The sequence below is a fragment of the Podarcis liolepis genome, assembly GCF_965112155.1.
Source record: "Podarcis liolepis genome assembly, chromosome: 16".
Lineage (NCBI taxonomy): Eukaryota > Metazoa > Chordata > Lepidosauria > Squamata > Lacertidae > Podarcis > Podarcis liolepis.
Window position 1 is genome coordinate 23,993,574 of NC_139567.1, and position 16,025 is coordinate 24,009,598.

Here is a 16,025-nt window from a genome sequence, read left to right on the forward strand (position 1 = left end):
GTGTACTCACAACCTTCGCTTGCTTTATTAATTTGCAGATTGCCAGACTCTCAGGAAGGATTTTCCTCGCGTCCCATTGTGCAGAAAATGAACTGTAATTTCTAACCTAAGCCAGTTGCTTTAAATCATCCACCCACTCATCCCAAACTCCTTTGCAAATTGCATATCAGATATAATTATTTTCTGGGTCAGAAGCCAGAAAAAAAAAGAGGCTGCTTGATTAGCGCAAGACAAACTTAGCTCAATGTAGCTTGCGGGGTGGTGGTGGTATATTTATAGAGCTTTCTCTTGTTTCAGAATCCAAATTACACTGCGTGCTCTGGAAGGTGATTATGGAACTCACCAGAAACGCTGGCCAAACCTTCTCCTTGGCAGAAGCTTCCTCCAGGGCAGGGCAAGCAGGCATTGAGGGACAACATCCCAGGCTGGGTTAGAAAAGTCCCACTCGGGCATGGTGTGGGGCTGCTGCTACCCAAGGGGCAGAAATGCCCTGCGGGGCACATGTCTCCACTTTCATCATGAACAGGGTTTGGTACTTGTGCTTTCAGGGTGCAGTAATACCCGGGCAAGCAAGGGCCACTTGGCGTAACAAGACCTAGGAAAGAGAGAGGCTTTATTTTACTTTATTTATATTCACATTATTATACTGCTCAAAAGCTCTGGATTGCACATAACTGGTGAGGATATTGCATTTAGATTGCATTTGGGGATTTAGATACACACTATACCTTTAAAGCACTTTTTTAAATAAAAAGAATAAATTTTATTAGAGTTTGGCAAACAGGATACAAAGATTACTACCTATTATCTTTTTAATCAAAACTAAAATAAAAACACAAACCAAAAAGAAAAGAAAAAACAGAGAGAAAGTGAGGATGAAGAAATAGAGAAGGGATAAAGGGGAGAAGGAGAGAGAAAGAGAGGAGATAATGGAAGAAAAAGGAAGGAAGGAAGGAAGGAAGGAAGGAAGGAAGGAAGGAAGGAAGGAAGGAAGGGGGAAAAGGAAAGCTTTCTAAGAAATTTCTGATTCTTCATCAGTCTGCTATATACAAGCATTATTCAACTCATCCTCTCCAATATAATACCTAATAAAACTACTTTCTATAAACCAACATTATCTTCAATCCTCAAACCCAAATGTCATTGGTTTACCGTATTTTTCGCTCTATAACACGCACCCGACCATAACAGTTTGTAAAAACTGGCCCTAAGGAGATGGGCCTAACCTAAAACAAGATGCCTAGTGTTTGAAAACAAAGTGCTGTAGGCATGCCTCAGTTGCAGTTTAACTTAAGCACAGAATTTCATTACAGGTGCTGGCCAGAAGTCTAGCACTCCATCCACCAGGTCGACTTGCATGGCAGATTTCAAAGAAAATCCACTTTCACCAAGATTGCCTTCCAAATAGGCATGCTTAGGATTGCAACCCAAACCGAAATTTGCTTGTTGTCTCCTTGACCTACCTGGGTTTGCACAGAATTGGCCTCCAGGACAGGGCGTGCATTCCTTGTAGCTGCTCAGGCCTGTCTGGTTACTGAAGGTGCCATTGGGGCATGGGAATTGCTTGGCAGTTTCCGTCGCTGAGAGGCAGTAGTATCCAGGCAGGCAGTCCAATGGCTTGACCACTCCCCATGGAGAGGTGCTTTGGGAATCCTGTGCTTGGAAATCAGGATCACAGAACCTGCCAAAAAACCAGACCGTCTCTCCTCTAGTGTTACATTTTTGTGCATACATTTCCGGGCTAGAGAATTGCCTTGCAAAATTTAGAAAAGTGCAAATTTTAAAGGAAGCTTGCTTGCATTGCAGTCCATGTATTGTTTTGGAAAGTGGAAATTTAGTATGTTCACCTTTAGAAGTGAATCTCTCTCCCTTCCCTGGTCTTGGGAAACCTAAAGACTAGCAACTGCTATGCAGACTGCAAAGGAGAAGATAACAAAAAAAGGTGAAGGATCCCACAAACTGTTTCACTTACTTTCCTGCTGGGCAGACTTTGCACAGGCTTTGACCAGTTTCATCCTGGTATTTTCCAGGGGGGCACGGTTTGGGCTGTGGGCTGCCCATAGGGCAATAGTGACCAAGAGGACAGAGGTAGTCTACGGAAAACAGAAATGGGTAGAAAATGTTGCAGCTGTGTGTTACTTTAATGGGCACCCTGTGCAGCTATAATGCAAGGAGGAGTGTGAACTTCAAGCATTGCAGAAAAATAATTAGAAAAAGTTACAAGAAGATCAAGAAATCATCTGCTAGCACTGTTTATAATTCAGAAGCTGGGCTTGACACATGTGATGCTTGCTAGCCTTGTTTAAAGATAAAACATGTTCACATACACCTTTTGATATAAGCAGTGCTTTTGTTTCTAAAAAAAACGTTTAGGGGTACTCTCATTTTCCTACTCATATTGATGGGGCCAAACTTAGATTCACAAAATGTTTAAGGGTATTGTCAGAGCTGCTCCCCGATCCTAGCTCACAGAGGATCACGCTAGCCAGCGATCATTAAGTAAAAGTCTTTATTGAGTTACAGTTTCCATTCTCAAGCTGCTGCGTGCAACTCTACGTCTTATGAGATGAACTGTCGCCCTCGGTCGGACAGAATAGACCGCGGCAGACCGTGAACCTTGAACACGTGGTCTATGAACAGTTTGGCGGTTTGTTCCGCCGTGGCCACCTTAGCACACGGAATGAAATGTGCCATCTTGGAGAACAAGTCCACCACCACCAGCACGGCCGTCTTGCCCCTCGAGCTGGGCAGATCCGTGACAAAGTCCAGGGCCACTCTCTTCCATGGTTCGACCGGAGTTTGCAGCGGTTCCAACAGTCCGGCCGGCGGTCTGTGCACTGGTTTGGCCCTCTGGCAGGTATCACACCTCGCCACGTAGTCCGCGACTTCCCCTCTCATTCCGGGCCACCAGAAGTCTCTGGCGACTAATTCCACCGTCTTCTCCTTGCCAAAGTGCCCGGCAGTGGGCGCGTCGTGCAGCTGCTGCAGTACCTTGGCGCGAAGTTCGTCTCCCGGCACGTAGATGGCCCCTTTACGGATGAGCAATCCATCTCGCAGCTGGAACTCGTCGGTCGCTGCCGTGCCCCTGTGCACCTCTGCCATCTTTGCTTGCGCGAAGGAGTCATCCTGCAACGCTCGTCGCACCGCCTCCAGGTCAACTGTTGCCGCAGCGCACGCCCACACTGTTGGTGCGAAGGTGTGCATGGCGGCCGCTGGCGTTGCCTCCTCCAGATACTGCGGCTTACGGGAGAGAGCATCCGCCATGATGTTGGTGTCCCCCGGGACATACTCTATTCGGAAGTCGAAGTTCGCAAAGAACTCAGCCCAACGTATCTGCCTCTGGTTCAGGAACTGTGCCGTGCGCCAGTGCTCCAGATTCTTGTGGTCCGTGCATACCTGCACCGTGTGCTTGGCGCCGATCAGGAAGTGCCTCCACGCTTTGAACGCTGCATGAATGGCCAGCAACTCCCTGTCCCAGATGGTGTAGTTCTGTTCGGACTTGCTGAGCTTCCTGGAGTAAAACGCTCCCGGCCTCCAAACCCCATGCTGGTCTTTCTGCAGCAGGACTGCTCCCACGGCTCTGTCCGAAGCGTCTGTCTCCACCCTCATCGGCCTGCTGGGGTTGACATGAAGCAGCTGCTCTTCCGATGCGAAGAGACGCTTGAGTGCCTGAAAGGACTGCTCCGCCTGCTCTGTCCAGATGAACTTCTTTTTCTTGGAGCTGAGCGTGTCCGTGATGGCCGCCGTCTGCATAGCAAAGCCTTTGATAAACTTGCGATAGAAGTTCGCGAAGCCGACAAACCGTTGGACCTCCTTCCGGTTGCGTGGGCTTTTCCAATCCAACACTGCTCGAACCTTGGCGCTGTCCATGGCGAGCCCCTTGTCAGACAACTTGTAGCCCAGGAAATCCACCTCCGTCACGTCGAATTGGCACTTCTCCAGCTTGGCGTAAAGCCTATGCTGCTGTAGCCTGCTCAGCACTTCCTTGACGTGTCTGTCATGCTCCTGCTGCGATTCCGAAAAGATCAGGATGTCATCCAAGAAACAGACGCACGTCTTGTAGAGGAGCCCCGCCAACACGTGATGCATGAACGCTTGAAAAACGTGGGAGCCATTTTGCAATCCAAAAGGCATAACTCTATATTCGTAGGTGCCCAGGGGCGTGAACATGGCTGTCTTCCACTCATCTCCTTCCCGCATGCGAATGAGGTTGTACGCCCCTCGCAGGTCCAACTTGGTGAACACGCTGCCCTTCCGTACCTTTGCGAGGAGGTCGTCGATTCGGGGCATGGGGAAGTCCGATGGCTTGGTCACACTGTTTAAGATGCGATAGTCCACTACAAGCCTTTTTTGGGGCGTGTCCCGCTTCTTAACAAAGAATACAGGACTGCCCCCAGCTGCCTTGGACTCTCGGATGAAACCGCGCTCCAAATTATGATCTATGAACTCTTTGAGTTCCTGCAGTTCGTCCTCAGACATGGAATACAGCTTCCCTTTGGGCAGCGCCGCCCCCGGCAGCAGGTCAATTTTGCAGTCATATGGTCTGTGGGGGGGTAGCCTGTCTGCCTCCTTCTCGCAGAAAACCTCCAAAAATTCTGCGTACTTGTGGGGAACCGCTTGCAGCGTGCCTAGCTGCAGCTGTGACTCCTCTTCCTCTCCTTCCTGCCGGGGCACGATGCAGTGTTCAGCACAAAAGGAAGAGCCGAAGGTCAGCTGCCTCTGGTACCAAGCCAGCGTTGGGCTGTGCTTGTCCAGCCAACTCATGCCCAATACAATGGGCGTGTCCGATAGTTGAGTGACGTTGAAGCTGATGATTTCCCTGTGATTCCCAAGTCGCATCACCATTGGTGGCGTCTGCTTCACCACTTGCCCCCCTAGCAGCTCCCTGCCATCCACCGTGACAACCTGCAGGGGCAGCGTGGCAGGCAGCAACTGTATAGCGTGCCGGTCGACAAAGTCCTGCCCTATAAAGTCCGCATTGCTTCCTGAGTCAATGGTGATTGGCACGTCCGTGGTGATTCCATTGGGCAGCTGGAGCGATGCGGTGAGCCTCACTACTGGTTTGGGCGGGAGGGGGTCCATGGGCTGTAAAATCTCTGGGGACTGCTTCACTGACACGTCTGGCTGGGCCCCAGTGCCTCTTCCTCCAGCCAGACTCCGTCGTTTCCCTGCTGTGGTTCTCGTTGCTGCGTTGCTGCAGTTACCATTGCTGAGGCTGCAGTGTGCTTGTGGAGCCTCCGGGGACACTCTTTCGCCATATGCTGTGGATCATCGCAGATATAACACTTCCTGTTCCCTCTAGGAGGCTTCGCTTTCACTGTTGCCGGTGCTAGGGCTCTGGCTGCTGACTGAGCCCTTGCACTTCCAACCTCCATAGGTTCCACCCCTCCCCCTGGCAGAGGCGTGGATTGCGCACGCGCTGCTTCTCTGGGAAGGAAGGAGGAGCCCCTGGCTGGTTCGCGCCCTCCACGCCCTTCGTCCCTGCTCCACGGACGTTCTTCCAGCCGCACCCCCACCGCCAGCGCCCTCTGAACGATCTCCTGCGTGGTCCGGGGTCTCTCCACCCTCGCAATTTCATCTTTAACCGAGCCGTGCAATCCCTCCCAAAACAGGTCTCTTACAGGAGCTGAATCTCTGTCCCATTCCAGGGCACTGACCAAAGCGAAAAAGCGGGCATGGTACTGCCTTACGCTGGCCCTCCCTTGCTTCAGTCCATGTATCTGCTGCCGAGCAAGATCCACGTCAATGCTTGATAAAAAGCACCCATCCATCGCTTTAATAAAGGCATCCACATTTTGGAGCGCCGGATCCTCATCCCTCCACAAATTGCGCAGCCATGCTTTAGCATCTCCATGCAAATGGGACATGATGAATCCCACTTTCTCTTGCTCATCTCTAAAGTCTTTGTTCAGCAGTTGCAGTGCACACATTACATCTGCTCTAAAGTTGGGGTACTGTTGCAGATTCCCATCGAAGTGAGAGACCAGACCGCCTGTTCGTCTCCCCAACCCAATCCCCTCTGGTTTGGGTGTCAGTTGCCCTTGCTTCGTAAGCACTTCCAACCTGACCTGGAGATCCCTGTAGGCGGCAGCTGCGTCCTCCTCTCTCTTCCTGGATGCAAGAGCCTCGGCATTCAGTCGTGACACTGCTTCTCTGAGTTCCGCTATCTGCTGTTCAGCCGTCATGTTGTCTGCCGTTCGTGAGCTCGCTAGTAGGCACCTGCTTTCTCTCCTCTCCGTGAGGCCGTAGATGCCCACAATTAGGAGACGGGGCTTACTGTCAGAGCTGCTCCCCGATCCTAGCTCACAGAGGATCACGCTAGCCAGCGATCATTAAGTAAAAGTCTTTATTGAGTTACAGTTTCCATTCTCAAGCTGCTGCGTGCAACTCTACGTCTTATGGTTAGATCGGCGAAGCTCCGTCTGAGTCTCCGCCCCTTGTGCACCAACTTCATATCCTAGCCCTGCTCCACCTTTTCCGCCTGACTGTTCTCCTCTGGGTCCCTCTGCCCCCCGGGGTCTCTTCCCTCCGGGATTCCTCTGACGCCGACCCCCCGGACCCTCCTGTCTCCTTGCGCCGGGCTTTAGGACCTGGCTCCCTCTCCGGGCTGCCTACTGCGTCACTTTCCTGTGCATTTGAACTTGGCGCGCGCGCCCAACCTTCCACTTTCCGTCTGACCGTTTCTTCGCTCCCCGATGGAGGTGTGGCCACTCCTGACTCGTGCCCTCCCTCCTGTTGTGAGCTGCCAGCGCTTGATCCCTGGCGCCCTTCCTCTTCCCTGCTCTCTGGCGGTGACGCTGGTCCCGATTTCCAACTGCTCCCCTCTGAGTCCCCTCTGGCTCTATCTTCCTGGGGTGTCCCCCTAGGCTCCCCCCTTGCCCTGGCCACTGGTGCTCCTTTCTGTGAATCTTCTGATTCACTGGAAAGACTCGGAGATCTCGGGTCGTCGTCATCACTCATCTTTTCTTCTGCCTCCTCCCCCTCGCTCTCTGTTTCCTCCCTTGCCCTTGCCTCTGCTCCTGAACCCCTGACATCCATCCCCCCCTCGAAGCCCCCTCTTCCCCCCTCCCCTCCCTCCGGTGTGGGAGCTGGGTGCTGCTGTGTCAGGGGGACGAATGTCGGATACAGTTCGCTTCCCGTGGCGGGCCTCCATCTGAAGTCTTCCGGTTCTTCCTCCCTGCTCTCGTCGACGACAGTCACCTCCGCTTCCATCTCTGTGCCGCCGTGCTCGAAACCCGGGTCATCCCCGAAAACGTCCATGTCCGTCTCTCCCTCGCTTCCTTCTGGAGACGTTGCTCGTCCTGGACCCTCCAGCCACTTTCTGCGGAACTGCTCCTCTGGTCGATCATCCCACCAATACGAGGGTTCTGAAGCAGATCCCGAGGGTGACCCCTCCGGGGAACGGGCGTCTCGTGTTGGTTCCTCGTCCGAGTCGAACCCCCGGAACGTGCTGGCTGAAAGCGTGGGCGTGAAAAGCCAGTCGTCGAAAAAGTCTGCTGGCATTGGCCTATGTGGGAAGAGGGCATGAAACTCCTCTTTGAGCAGAGGTTCGTCTAAAGCGTAGCCCGGCACCCAGCTGTTGGCACTGGCCGGGGTGCCCTCCTTGGCGAGAAGGTATTCTACCCCCTCTTCCCCCCATCTGGAGTCCAAAATCTCCGTGACTTCGTTGATGCGCTCCTCCTGTGCCACTCCCGCTTGCCCAGTTCTCTCTCTGAGCGGACTCGGTGCCGTTCCTGGTTCCTGAAACCTGTGAGGTGCCTTGTAGGGAGTGAGCACCGATCTGTGGAACACCGGATGCATCCTGGAACCCTCCGGAAGCGCCAGCCTGAAAGCCACCGGGTTGACCTGCTCTTCGACTTGGTAGGGCCCCAGTTGCTTATGCCCTAGTTTCTTCTTCGCCAACGACCTGGCCGGCACTGCGTGGGCTGCTAACCAGACCCAGTCTCCCACATGGATCTCTTCGCCAACCCTTCTGTGTTTGTCCGCTTGTACCTTGTATGCGTGTTTGGCCAGCTCCAGGTGCCGCCGCAGCTGATCGTGGACCTCCTGCAACTCCGACGCGAACGCATCTGCTGTCTGCGGCTCCCCCTCCCCCATTCTTTCCAGTCCCGGGAAGGTTCTGGGGTGCCTCCCGTTGTTGGCGAAGAACGGCGTGACCCCCCGTGGACACGTGCTTCGTGTTGTTGTAGGCGAACTCGGCGAGAGGCAGGTAATCCACCCACGTCGCAGGCTGTTGATTCGCATAACATCTCAGGTACTGCTGCATGATGGCATTGACCCGCTCCGCTTGCCCTGCGTCCCCCCAGAAAAAAGGGCTGGATATAAGCCAACGACCAATTTACATGCATCCAATTTACGTGTGACAACATGCATTGCATCAAACCCAAAGGTGACTTTTAAAAAGGCAAAAAACGTGCCCTAAATGTGCACAGAAGTGGCAAAAAAGGCACAAAAACAGCATCTAGCAATCCCACAAGCGTCCATATGGCTTGGAGTTTTTTAAATTTGAAGACAACTGTATCTCCTTAGTTTCTTCACAGTCTAGAAACCAATCTCTTGTTTCTATTCACATTCTTACTGCAACACAAGTGGTGGCCCTTGAGCACATCACATTTTCCTACCTGGATTCTGGGCAGATACTGATCCTTCTGGGCAGAACCAGCCTGCCATGCACAAGCCCTCTGGGGAAGTTTGACCTCGGAGGGAACAGAACCAGCCAGCCACACAAAGACGGCAGTCTTGCAGTGACTCACCACCCTGGTCACCTAGAAAGGAGCCTGTAAAAGGAAACACATGTTTGCTTGTGTCTGTTACCTGCCATACTAATCTGTCTTGGCTACACAGAACATAGCAGAGACAAGGCTAGGCTGCAGACTTTCCCCTGACAACATTGTTCCAGGGCTGGATTAAGACCTTTAGAGGCGCTAAGCACTTAAAAAAAAAAATTGGTGTCCCATATATATACATTTCAAAATATAAACAGTAATAAACCCTAAAATAAATGTTTACCAGATTCTAATTTTTGTATTCCCAAGATTAATGTATATCATTAATCTCTATTATTACTATGTTGTTATTACTATTTTGTAATTATTACTTATTTGTGTATGTAATTTTTCCATTTATTGTGGGGGCCTTTTTTGAGGAACCTGGTTCAGCCACACCATGTAGTCCATGGTGAATCTGGCAATGGATGCCCTAAGCATGTGCCTATTTTGCTTAATGCTTAATCCAGCCCTGCCTAGTTCTCTACACAGGGGAGACTTTTCATGGGGGACCAGCTACTAATCCCTAATGCAGTTTAATGCTCATAATACATCATTAAAAGAAAAAAAAGTCATGCCAGTTGATTTGGTTAAACTGGCCCTTGATAGCTACAACAGAAAGACAGCATTTTGCATCAGTCCATACAGAATGTCTGGGAGGGAGAGAAGAGGGATTTCTCTCCACTTGCATGTGAGAAAACAGATACAATCAGAATCCAATAGGCTCTCCTTTTCGTTCCTGTTTCTGGGAGGTACAATATAAAAATATTATGATTTGGGGGAATCCTTATCTCCATCTTTGCTGGCCCTGAAGAACTCCTGGGTTTTTTTTGCTGCCAATGATGACAAAACCTAGGCTCAGCCTGAGAATTGAGTACATAGATAAAGCAGAACATCAGAGTTTCAGTTAAGCAAGTAGGCAGTGCTAGGTACAAGCCCATGATCCATATTTGCATATTTCAGATGTATAGATGCAAATTTAGGCTGACTTTCAGAGGGAAACAAACACACACTTGCTATCAGGGCTGACTGAGCTACGGGATGCAAACCCAATTTTCTGGACCCAACATACTATATGGGGATTGTATCCTCCACAAATTAACAAGGTAGGTAGCTGGAGTCACATTGGCATTGGGCTTTGCAGTGTACCCAGCTGCCCTGTAAGCAAAGATTTTTAAAAAAACAAACAAAGAGGAGGGAAGGAGATCCTCAGCCAGGTGGAGTAGACCTGGGGTTTGCCCCTGCCCCTGCCCCTGCCAATGCCCCTGATCTCCAAAATTGATTATGGCATCAGTGCTTTGCTGAGCAGCTACTTTGGGACCTACCTGCGAGGCACGGAATGGGAGAAGAGCTTCCCTGTGGGCAGACATGGCCTCCAGGACAAATATCTCCCACTGCCCCGTCTGTTGGGTTAGGGATGGTGGAGCCCCCAGTGCAGTAGAAGCCGGCATCACAAGGGCCTGAAGGCACAGCCAATTCTGAAGAGGCACAGTAAAAACCTAAAGAAGGAGGGAAGAAGAGCACATTCAGATTCAGCATTTGTGCCTGCATGGGTCTCACATTAACTAGCTATGTATTCCAGCACTATTGGAATGAACCTCTAAGCTAAGGCTAGAGAAGCAACAGGACGATCTGTTCAAAGGCATGCCTAGAACAGGGCAAAGCCCCAGTAGATCTAGATTTGCTGCCTTGGGGTTGTAAATATACAGTGGTACCTCGGGTTACATAGGCTTCAGGTTACATATGCTTCAGGTTACAGACTCCGCTAACCCAGAAATAGTACCTCGGGTTAAGAACTTTGCTTCAGGATGAGAACAGAAATCGTGCTCTGGCAGCGCGGCGGCAGCAGGAGGCCCCATTGGTGAAAGTGGTGCTTCAGGTTAAGAACAGTTTCAGGTTAAGAGTGGACCTCCGGAACGAATTAACTATTTAACCCAAGGTACCACTGTACTTTGTTTGCAAGTAAGGCTCTGGGAGAAATGTTGAGTTACAGGGCTTGGATGAGATATAGTTGAGTAGAGGAAAGACCAGGAGTGAGGTGAGAGGCTCCCTGAACAGAGAGAGAGAGAGAAACAAGCAAGCTGCACGGTCAATTTCTGTGTGGTCTATTTTCTGCAAATTTCAACTGGTTTGCATAATTATATCTTTTCATAATAAACAATGATATAATTGAGCCCTTTGTCTGCACACACAGCCCCTTCAAGCCACCCTTTGTGGTGTGAGCAGCCAAACCAGGAAGCTTCTAATTAACCAAAGTTTGAAAGTATGCTCTGAAAGGTTAGTAAGAAGTATATTTACCTGGAGTGCAAGGGATGGGAACAGGAGATCCCTCCGGACAGAATGCTCCAGCAGTACATATTTGAATTAAAGCTTGGAGAGTGGATCCTGCTCATGGAATGGAAAAGACAGCGTCTGAAAAGTATACATCCTGACTATGGGCAATAGTTTGTGCTTCAAAAATTAAAATTCAGCATCTAGGAGACCCAAAATTTATGCATCTGTATAAAAACTGATTTCAAACCACATAATTTATCCTGTGTGGACTGTTATTTTTGCCATTTTGCACTGTCTATTTTGCGTTATCATCTGTCTTGGCCAGTTTGGAGTGTGTGTGTGTCAAGAGACACAAAAGGACCCCATCCAACCCACTGGAAATCTGATAATAAGCCAGCTTCTGAGATTTAAGCAGGCATTTTGCCCCTCCAACCCACCAGCATATATTATCTTCACAATCTATATAAACTTTAAACAACAATAAAAATGGAGTTTCCCAGGAAGCGGAATTCTACTGCCAGTAACATGTAGGGCTGCACTGATGTTTACATGTTAACCTTTTCTGTGCAAAAATGTGCCACCACAAAAATGTCTCTGTCTCTCTTTTGGCTCAGCCTAGCACCACGGAAACATAATCAGCTGCTGCCCAGTAAGAAAGTCCTGGCCTAGATGGGGCTAATGTTCAAGAGGAAGGTATGGAACATCTTTGCTCTCCATGGCACCTCCTGCATCTGCTACCAGGGCCTAGGCTGCGAGAGACATCAGCAGCCACCACCACCCAGTGAGGACATCCTGCCCTCTGTGGGCCTAACATGTAGCTGCCTCAACAGCCATGATATTCAGCTGCAGAATGGCATTTGTTGAGACACTGGAGAACAAGGCAAGTGGGGAGGACCTATATACACCTTTGCCCTGCTGTGGTGACTACTACAGCACTGTCTGTTTATTAAATATATTGTAGACCACCTTGAGAACTTTGCTAAGCAGGCAGGCTATAAATATTCCTAAATAATAAATAAATAAATATTCTGTGCTACTGTGCCAGGACAAAATATCATTTTCTCCCACCCCCACCCCAACTGCACCATTATGCAATCAAATGTATTCTCCAATACCAGTGTTGTTTCCTAGGGATACCGGCTTGCCTGAAGTTGACCCAGGAGGGCAGTACCATCCAGGCATGCACATGCCATCTGGGCTTACCAAGCCCGGCTTGGAACAAAACTTTCCAGGAGGGCATAGTTGGCAATCCAAGACAGTCTTGATGTTAAGAATCTCACTGTAGGTCCCCCTTGGACAAGGGAACTGAGTGGCAAACTTTGTACCACGTGGGCAGTAGTACCCTGGAGAAGAGAAGGAGATTGCCAAAATTGTAAATACCAGACTGTTAAAGGACACTTTTCCAAATGCTGAAGGCAATTTGCATCGATCCAGGAATCAAATTCACAAGAACACACACACACACACACACACACACACACACACACACACGGATGTTGTGAAGGTTACATATGGGCATCAGTAATACCATAAGCAGGGACCCATTTACATACCAATGCAGAAGTCTCCCTCTTACCGCCAGCACAACCAATGCTGGAGTTGTAGTTCAGTTTCCCCATCCCTGCTCATAATGCTAGAACACATGGACCTCCAAGGAAACTGAATGGTGGAATGTTCGGGACAGACAAAAGAAAGGACTTCTTCATGCAGAGCACAGTTAAACCATAGAATTGGCCCCTACAGGAGGCAGTGATGCCCATCAGCTTGGATGGCTTTCAAAAAGAATTGGAAAAATTCTGTAGTCAGTATCAGTAATGCTGGAGGCCACAAGGAGGGGAGAGAGCTCTTGTGCTTGGGTCCCATTTGCCAGATCACTCTGGCATCTGGTTGGCCACTGTGAGAACAGGAATTTGGACTACATGGGCTACAGGCCTGATCGAACAGGGCTCTTCTTATGTTCTTACATTCTGACTGAGAAGGAATCATAAGGAAATCAGACCTGACCACCAGCAAATACTTCCTGCATAGCAATAGATCAGAGTAGGCCATGTGGTGAAGCTTCACAGGTCAGGATGATGTAACATTCTGAGTAACAGGTCAACAGTAGTGATCTAGATCTAGATGCAGGCATCTAGAAGGCCTTCAGAGCATTGGTCTGATGCAGTTCAAAGAAAAAGAAGAAACTGGAAAGATACTTGTAGTGCTAAACTCACCGACTGGGCAGTTGGTGTAATTAGCTGAACCAACATCACAGTAAACACCTTCTGGGCATTCCAGACATTGGGCCATTCCCCAGAAGGGGCTGTAGCTTCCTGCTGGGCATAGCTGTGGTCTTCCACTCCCTGAGACACAGTAATGACCAGGTGGGCATTGCCCTCCTCCGCTTGTTACCTGGAAATATAAGTGCATGGCATCACTGCAGAACAGAAGTGGGGAACCTGTTTGTTAGAGGGCTGGATGCAAACATGACCAACCTTCCTCATGACACTTTGACAGCTGGGTGGGGCTACCAACCTGTCCATCACTTCATGTAATATGACACCAGGCACATGGTAAGACATCAGGTATTTCCCAAGCTGTAACTGCAAAGAAAGTATCTTCCTTTGCAGATGTGGCTTGAATTCAAAAAGTGTCAAATTCAAGTCATTTGGAGTGTGCTCTCATAAGACAAATGATAAAGAAGCGTATAGAAAATGGCTTCTGCTAGGAATGAGATCACCTGATACCTCCTGAAGTAAACTTCATGGAGAGAAAGATGGAGGGGGGGATGAAGGGATAAGTGTAAATTCTAAGTTCTCCACTCTTCCCTTAGTCTCTCTTTTGAGAATTTTTATTTGCAAATATAACAGAAAGGAAGGTTGAAACATCACCAGCTGACATTAACCATAAAAATCTTCCACCAGTGCTTCCTAATTTAAAGTTCCTTCTACTCCTGACAACTACAATATTATCATTATCAGCATCAACATAGCTTACCAGCTGAGGTCTTGGAGAAACAGCTCCTCCACTGCAGTAGAAACCAGCATGACAGAGACCAGAAGGGGAGGCAAGCCCTGTCCCATCACAGAAATATCCTGAAATGGATCAGAAATATAAAGCAGCTTCCAGGATATGTGGACCATGGATATCATCATCGGTGGGAAGGGGAGAACCTGTGGCCCTCCAGATGTTGTGGGGGGACTGAAGAAATCCTGTTTCTTTGAATTATGTTTCTGTGAACTGTGTTCTGACTTTTGTGCTGTTATGTACATTGTAATGTACTTGATGGAAAAAATTTCCTGTCAGGTTAAAGTTTAACTGTCATTTGGGGCCTTCTAACTGCCAGTTGGAATTCTCAGTATGCAAAAGCAAAGGAGGTATGCATATTTTGATTGGTGGCTGCAGATTTAGAATCTTCAGTTAAGCAGTTTGATTCGTTGGGGCTGGACTAGAAGGTTCAGAAGAAGCAGCGGCGTAGCGTGGGTTATCAGCACCCGGGGCAAGGCAAGTAATTTGCGCCCCCAAACCCGGGGCAAGGCAAGTAATTTGCGCCCCCTAACCCCTAACCATGGTCATTAATACTGACGGCTCTACTCTGGGGCAAACGTCGTGGTGACTACTGCCCTCCGTGGTGTTGTTTTTGCAATTAAAGGACCCCTGCCTCAAATAAAGCATCTTGGGGATTGGGGACTGGGATTTGCCAAGGGAGCTGGAAATTGCAGTTCAGTGGCGGGTCAGGGGGAGAGGGTCCCTTCCGCGTCTGGGTGCCGCGGGCCCCTTTGCGCCAAGACGCGCATCTTTCGGCGTCGCGTCACAGACCTTCTCAGTCTCCCTCCCCGGCCCGGCTAGTCCCGACGCGGCTTCTTTCTGGCGCGGGGAGGGGGCGGCTCTGGGGCCAGTGCGTCGGCCGGCCTCCGGCCAGGTGAGGGGGGCCCCGTCGGGGCGGGTGGGCGGTCTTGGCGCGCAGGCACTAGAGCGCCGCCGATGGTGCGTTTGGCGGGCTGCGCGCGTCCAGACAGCGACCCGAGCCTGGGCGGCGTGGCGCTTGGTGCCGGAGCCTCCGCCCGCAGCGCCCCGTCGGGAGACCCGGCCGGAAGGAGCCTCGAGCCGGCTGTCGGACGCGGTTGAAGCAGCCAGGGCGGCATGGCAGGCGGCGTGCACCCCCTGCACCCCCCACGCTACGCCACTGCTCTCTGCCCCACCGCCAGGCTTCGGAGCAGCCTTCCGAAGGCTGGCGGCGGGAGGAGGTCTCTCCGCCTGGACAGTGGGGTTCCTGCTTCCTCAAGGAGGGCCGGCCAAACGCGCCCCCCCAAATGTTGCACCCGGTGCGGCTGGCACCCCTGGCACCCCCCACGCTACGCCGCTGAGAAGAAGTGTATATAAGGGCAGGTGCTAGGCAGCAGAAGTTAGTTCGTTGGAGGTGTCGGAGTTGTTGGGGTTCATGGAGGCAGCCAGAAGAAGATGATGATAGCAGAGTGAGAAGGCAGTAGAGGAAGAGGCCTGGGTAAAGAGAAGGGAGACCTGAGTTGCAGATGGAATGGCTTGGTGGCCAAATACTTGCTGGGGTTGCTGGATAACTGGGCTTGGGCTGAGGAGACAAGGGAAAGAACTTGTCTGCAGCACTGAGGGGAGAAGAGAGAAGCAACTTTGAATGCTGGTCTACAGTGACTGGTAGGAGTACCAGAGGGAAGATTTCCAGGGCAATAAAGGCAAACCTATGTTTTAATAGGTCAGTAAAGATTGGGGGGGGGGGGGACAGAGCCTTCCAGCGGTTGTAGTTATTGTGTTGCCGAGGCATAAGTGAGGTGGAGAAATTGAAAGGGTTAAAGCTGGAAACCTGCTTCCTTCAAGCTGTCTTAGCATAAAATGGTTGAATATAAGCTGTTGGTGTTTAAAGTGACAGTAACAAGCTAACAGTGTATGTACACATTTAAAGATATGGTACTGTTTCAAAGTAACAAGACTGTGAACTTGATAATTATATTTAACAAAGGCATTTACATTTAT

General features: G+C 50.2%; 1 protein-coding gene across 1 annotated transcript in view; it reads right to left on the reverse strand.

The window, feature by feature from the left end:
* Positions 1–16,025, reverse strand: part of LOC310695940 (uncharacterized protein) — a 146,495-nt gene that overhangs the window by 47,666 nt on the left and 82,804 nt on the right. The window contains exons 43-51 of the mRNA XM_083480876.1: positions 14,016–14,113; positions 13,253–13,430; positions 12,155–12,382; positions 11,064–11,150; positions 10,091–10,264; positions 8,622–8,777; positions 1,973–2,093; positions 1,464–1,681; positions 344–595 (exon numbers count right to left, since the gene is read on the reverse strand). Coding sequence (XP_083337002.1) covers positions 344–595; positions 1,464–1,681; positions 1,973–2,093; positions 8,622–8,777; positions 10,091–10,264; positions 11,064–11,150; positions 12,155–12,382; positions 13,253–13,430; positions 14,016–14,113 — 1,512 coding nt within the window. The remainder of the gene's footprint in view (positions 1–343; positions 596–1,463; positions 1,682–1,972; positions 2,094–8,621; positions 8,778–10,090; positions 10,265–11,063; positions 11,151–12,154; positions 12,383–13,252; positions 13,431–14,015; positions 14,114–16,025) is intronic.